The sequence below is a fragment of the Agelaius phoeniceus genome, chromosome 2 (genome assembly GCF_051311805.1).
Source record: "Agelaius phoeniceus isolate bAgePho1 chromosome 2, bAgePho1.hap1, whole genome shotgun sequence".
NCBI classification, from domain to species: domain Eukaryota; kingdom Metazoa; phylum Chordata; class Aves; order Passeriformes; family Icteridae; genus Agelaius; species Agelaius phoeniceus.
The window spans coordinates 8765878-8771817 of record NC_135266.1 but is presented as its reverse complement, the minus strand read 5'-3'; the positions used below and the strand labels follow the sequence as shown (position 1 = coordinate 8771817).

Here is a 5940-nt window from a genome sequence, read left to right as displayed (position 1 = left end):
CCACCAGGCACTGCTGCTCTGTGCCAGGATGTGAGCACACAGAGCTCCAGTGTGTGGTCTCGTGCAATGTGCCAGAGGGAAAGGCGATTTTCCATCACTGCTGTCTCCTCCGAACATCCTCCTGACCCCTCTGCACATCCTCACAGAGGCTTCTGTGCACTTTGGAGAATCACTCCACCTGCTGAGGATCAACAGAGAGAGGAGTAAAAGGCAGCTGAGTGAAAGAGAGGAGAGAGAGATGAGCAAATCTTTGCAAAACTTACACTGCAGGTCTCAGCAGGGCTCAGACAAATTGGTCTGCATTCCTTTAATATATTAGATTTCTACTTACCCTGTTCATTAGCATGTTAAGCTACAAGGGCTGATTATATGAACCTCATGGAGAGGCATCAATTAAGATGATAAATTTACATACATTCCTTCTGGATAAAAATGACGGGTTTCCCCAGTTCAGTGTTTGGTACAACTGGACTTGCTTCCAGAAAGAGAAAGAAGTGTTAAATGTGTGCATCTCTACTGCTCCCCAAAATGATGGGAGCAGTTCACAAGTTTGAGCAAAAATGTATGTCAAATAGGAATGGAAGGAAACAACTTGCAGTTTCCAAGGCTGAACTCTAATCTGCCATGTCACATTGACAACAGATTATGAGAGGAAGTGAAATTCCCAAGAGATGTTGCCTGTACAAGGCTGGCCCAAATGGTGCTCCCAGCCTGAAGAATGCAACACTAAATATTTGCACATATTTATCACTTCTTGCCCACGCAAGATCTCATCTTATTTTGCACACACTGTGCAGCAGAACAACTTCATAGCCACCAAAGTGTAGCCATTTCTGGTCTGCAGCGTGCCAGGGGCACCTCTCCTGTGCCAGCACGTGTCTTGGGAGAACTGTGAACAAAGAGGGTTTGTTATCCTGTTGTCACTGAACAGAGAAATTAGATAGGCCTTGCAAATGGTATGAAAACCCACTCAAGCTGACAGAATCATCTGTCTTTACTTGAAAAACACTGCACAGCTGCTAATGCTGCCAGAGGAGACAGGCCAGTAGCAGTTCTGTTCCTATAGCCAAACTTTGTAGCACTAACTTCAGTGTTCCTGGGGCCAAAAACTGGTTTACAGCTAAGTCAAACAGTTAATGCCATTAATAGCTCAGTAACAGGAACAGCTAAATAGTAACAGCCATAGCTCATCCCTCATCTTCTTCAGGAAGAAGAAAGCAAGCAGGCTGTGGTCCAGAAAGGGCTGAATACCACCAGCCCTCATTAATTTCAGAGAAAATTAAAGGTTTTTAGCCAATATGGTAACTTTTATGTGACTCCTGCTGTCCTGAATTGCAGAACCAAGTTTACTGGAGCAGAAAGGTGTTTTCACCTCACACTGCTGGAGTGCTCCACCCAGCTGAGGTGCTGGATAAAGACTCCTGTTGCATGCTGCCTTATCCAGGACCGTGCTGGGCAAAGGTGCACATTTACACTTTCTTGAACTGCCAGATAGCAAACATGCAAACTTCCTCATTGCTCAGGGCACGATAAGGGCTTTCCATCTGATTCCCCTTCCAGGGCCTGCACGGCCACGATAACCAGAACATTCTGAAGAGGACACATTTCAAACAAATACCACTTGCATACAAAATTTTTTTGCCTTAAATGGGATCATCTTTTCCTCAAGAGGAATGGAAAAAGTGCCATTTCTTTTCCTCTCGTGTGCACAGCCATGTCCATTACATACCACTGGAGTAAGGAATAAGTGCTCCTTTATTTTTGTTTGAACCAAAGAGCAATCAAACCTAGCCAGGCTTGTGTTCATGATGCACATTATATGTACCAGGGACATTTATGTCACATATCATAAGAACATAAGAAAGATTAAAAAAAAAAAAAAAGCCAATTCCCTTATGCTGTTAAGTTTGATTTGAATATGATCTGTCTCTGCCTAATGGTGAGGCACATGCCTTACTAAAATAAGGAAATATTTACAGCTGAAAGCAGAATGTGTGGCTATACCTCTTGGGGAAACAAATTTCTTGCGCAGACCCTAATTCCTATAATACCATCACACTGAAGATTCACATACTTCCCCCCTTTGCAGCTCCAAGCTGGGTTGTTTCTGCCAATTTTTCCTCCTCCCCAGCCAGTATGTCATAACCTCAGGTAAAGATTTCAGCTTTAATTTCTTCAAATGTTTAATTGTTTTAATTTGGAAAGTTGGACAATAAACCAATTCCCCTCGTTTCCAAAGATTTATTGCTTTTTCCAATGTATTGAACGTTCAGTGCAGGCTGCATTTCAATTAAAGGCAGCAAAACTGTTAATGGTCTATTAACGACACACTGCATCTATATAAAGATGCAAATATAAGTCGCGGCCAATTTTCTGGCCCGGTGAGATAATTTCTTCTTTTCCCCGTAGTGAATTATCTGCGAACAACTCATAATTTTATACCAGCCCGTATCTCTGGCTACTGCTTAACTGTGAGTATCTGCAGAGCACGAGCTGCCCGCGGTCCAACCCCGGGTTTGTCACCCAGGGAAGCGGCCTCCTGCCGTGGGGACGGGGACTACGGGGGCTGTGGGGAGCAGGGTGGGCAGGGGCAGGGTGCCGGGCCCCTCTCAGGCCGGGCTGCCCGTTCGCGGCATTCCCGGTGATGCAGGAGGAGCGGCCCCGGCCCGCCCGGTGATGCTCCCGCCGTTACCATGGCAACCGCCCCCCGCCCCACGTGACCCGCGGCGGCGCTCGCGGCCAACCCGCCTGTTACCAGGGCGGGGGCGTTGGGAGGGGGGCGCTCTTGTTTCCGATTGGCTGCTGGCGGGGCTCGCTGATTGGCGGAAGGCGGAGGGCGGCGCGCCGATTGGCTGGGCCCGGAGGTGAGGCTGTGGGGTGATGCCGGCCGCCCCGCGCAGCGCCGGGACACAGACAAAGGCTGCCCAAAGGCTGCCCGGAGGCTGCCCGGGCTCCCCCCGCCGCCCCGGGGCTGGCGCGGTGCGGGATGGCCGCGGGGGAGCCGCGGCTCTTGGCGCGCTGCTGGGAGGTGGCAACGCGAGCCTGGCCGGGCGCCCGGAAACCGCGCGCCCTCCCCGCCCGCCCGCCCGCCCGCTCCGACTGGCGCTGGGGCACGCGGCGCGCGGAGGGGCGGAGCCTCTGTCACGGTCGCCGCGCGCCCGGCAGCCAATGGGCGGGCCGGGAGAACGCGGGCAGCACGCGGGGCCCGCGTGTCCCGCGGCACGGGCTGTCAATCACCCGGCAGCCGCTCGCCCCGCCCCGCCCCGGCGCGGCCCCGCCCGGCGGAGGGAGCGCGGGCCCTTAGCGCCGCTCGGGCACGGCGAGCCGAGCCTCCGGCGGCACCGGCGCTGCCGTGTCCCAGCGTTGGGGTCCGAGGGGGTCTCCGCCGCACTGGGACGGCTCCCCTGCGGCCTCAGCCCCGCTGTTTCCGCCGCCAGCGCCAAGCCCGCGCGGCCCGGCCCCCTCGGGATGCCCGCGGTGCGGGCTCTGCTCCCGGCGCCCTCCCCCGGTGGGGGGAGAGAGGCGGAGCCGGTGTGGCCGCCGCCCGCCGCCTTTATCTGGCGTGGCAGCGCGGGGGGTGGCACTGGGGAACACCTTGTTGTAAGATACGCGCTATAAATACGGCGCCGGGGATGGGAGTGCGGCCACGGGCGGCGGGGAACAGCTTCGAACTACGGTGGGTGCCTTCCCCGCGGCACGGCGGCCAGGGACCGCTCGAATCGTAATTACCGGCAGGGCTGCCATCCCCTCGGCCACCCCCCGCAGCCGGTTCCCGGGAGGAGTCGCGGGGGAAGTTCTGCGTTTTGGCTAGTTTTGCACGGAGGGCAGCGGCGGCAGCGAGCCCCGGTGGCTGCGGCAGGGCAGGCGGAGGAGCGGAGGGTGAGAGAAGGGATGGGGAGGGCAAGGCTGGAGGAAGGACGCGGGGCTGGGGATAAAGGCGGCGTGGGAGGAGAAGGCGCTGGCGGGAGGGGACGGGAGGACGGGAAGGCGGGCTGGGGGAGGGAGGAGAGAGAGGGAGAGCAGCCTCTAACCCCGGCGCCACCGCCTCCCAGCAGGGCTCTGATCGCCAGCAGCCGCCGAGCCCAGCCCGCCACGGAGGGCGGCCGGTGCCGCTAGCGCGGAGGAGGAGGAGGAGGAGGTCGCCGCCGGAGGAGCTCCGCGGTCCGGTCTGGTCCGAGCCACGTCGCTGAGCACGCCTGCCCGGCCGCCAGCATGATGCAGATCTGCGACTCGTACAGCCAGAAGTACTCCCTCTTCAACGCCATGAACCGCTTCATCGGCGCCGTCAACAACATGGACCAGACGGTGATGGTGCCCAGCCTGCTGCGCGACGTGCCGCTGCTGCTGGAGGAGCTGGACGCGGCGGGCGCCGTGTGCCCGCCCCGGGATGCTGCCCTGCCGCCCGGCGACCCCGGCGCCTACTTCTCCCGCAGGGACATGTACAGCCACTACATGCTGCTCAAGTCCATCCGCAACGACATCGAGTGGGGCGTGGTGCAGCCGCCGGCGGGCGAGGAGGCCGCCCGCAAGAAGGACAAGCTGGGCGGCGGGCCCGCCGAGGAGGGCGAGGGAGAGGAGGACCTGGAGCAGCAGTTCCATTACCACCTCAGCGGACTCCACTCGGTCCTCTCCAAGCTCACCCGCAAGGCCAACGTCCTCACCAACAGATACAAGCAGGAGATCGGCGTCAGCAGCTGGGGGCAGTGAGCGCCGGGGGGAGCGGGGTGAGGGGTTCCGAGCCGGCGGCAGCGGCGCGTCCCCGGGCAGGGCCCCGGGCCCGGGCTTCCCTGCGCGCTCCCAAGACTGCAGCAGGTTTTCTACCAACGCACAAGAGAGAGAAAGAAATGTAAATTAATCAGTACTAGTTTATTAATTATTTTGACCCCCTCCGTGTTTTTTTTCGTTGTACGGTCCGGGGCGAGCAGTCGCTGTGCGTGCCCCGGCAGGGAGGCTGAACCCGTGTGCGTACGAGGTGGTGGCATTGCTGGCCGATAAGGAGGCTCCACTCAAGCCGATGAACGTAACGAAACTGGCACAAAATTGCTTCTGTCACCTCGGAGGGAACCCAGAGAGCTAAGGAACATCCCTCTGTTGAGGGAGAGATGGCGGGTCCTGTGGTTGTACATGTACTGGAGTTTATTTAAAACTTTTTTACTCAGATGTAGAGTATATTCTAAAATAAATGCAAACGTATTAACGAAGAGTGATCTAAACTTTTGGTATGATTTATCTTTCTTTAATTAAATGATATTTTTAACATCTGGAATTCTTCTGTTTTTCTTCTATGTCACATTCAGAGTTGCCTTACTAGATACAGAAATCTGTATGTGCAAGAGAGGGGGTTTTGTGGCTTTGTTTTTTTTCCATCAAAGCAATTAGGCAGTGATGATAACTTGGCGCATCTGAAATGTTTGAATCACCATTTAAACTTAACCATACATGGCCTGAATTTTAGTAAGCTGTTCCCAGCTGCACAGTGCAGTTGCTCTGTGTGAGTGTTGGATTGAAGGTCAGTGCCTCTTTAACAAAATCTGAGAAGATCGAGTCATGGTTACTCTGCAGGCAGCGATTCATGGCAGTTGGAGCAAAGCCTAGGAATGACTCTTGCTTTTTTCGGGAAGTATCTTAATGTACTGTGGGGAGCTCTTTTCTCTCCCTCAGAATAGGTCTGGCAGACTTGCCTCTCCAGTCTCTCTGCATTTCTTCCCTCTAATCCTCCTTGGATACCAGGAGTTAATCGGTTTTATGTTATCCAGATTGTATTGATATTTTTTTTTCTCTTTTTTTTTCATTTTGTCAAGTAAGGTACCTCAGAATTGGGTGTCTACATTGTGTTAGAACATTAAGTTCTGATATTAAAGTGCACTTGTTGGTTGTGATATATATATATATATATATATATAAAACAGAGAATAAATGTTTAATAAATATGTAAGTCCT

At 54.7% G+C, this 5940-nt stretch overlaps 1 protein-coding gene across 1 annotated transcript; it reads left to right on the top strand.

The window, feature by feature from the left end:
* The first annotated feature begins 3293 nt into the window (after positions 1-3293).
* Positions 3294-5266, top strand: MID1IP1 (MID1 interacting protein 1). Its single transcript, XM_054627854.2, has 2 exons — positions 3294-3879; positions 4056-5266. The coding sequence occupies exon 2, from the start codon at positions 4213-4215 to the stop codon at positions 4705-4707; it is 495 nt and encodes a 164-aa protein (XP_054483829.1). The 5' UTR covers positions 3294-3879; positions 4056-4212; the 3' UTR covers positions 4708-5266.
* The last annotated feature ends 674 nt before the right edge of the window (positions 5267-5940 follow it).

What these genes read in the sequence shown, in the direction of transcription:
- MID1IP1 (XM_054627854.2), top strand. Translation starts at nt 4,213, where the DNA reads ATGATGCAGATCTGCGACTCGTACAGCCAGAAGTACTCCCTCTTCAAC.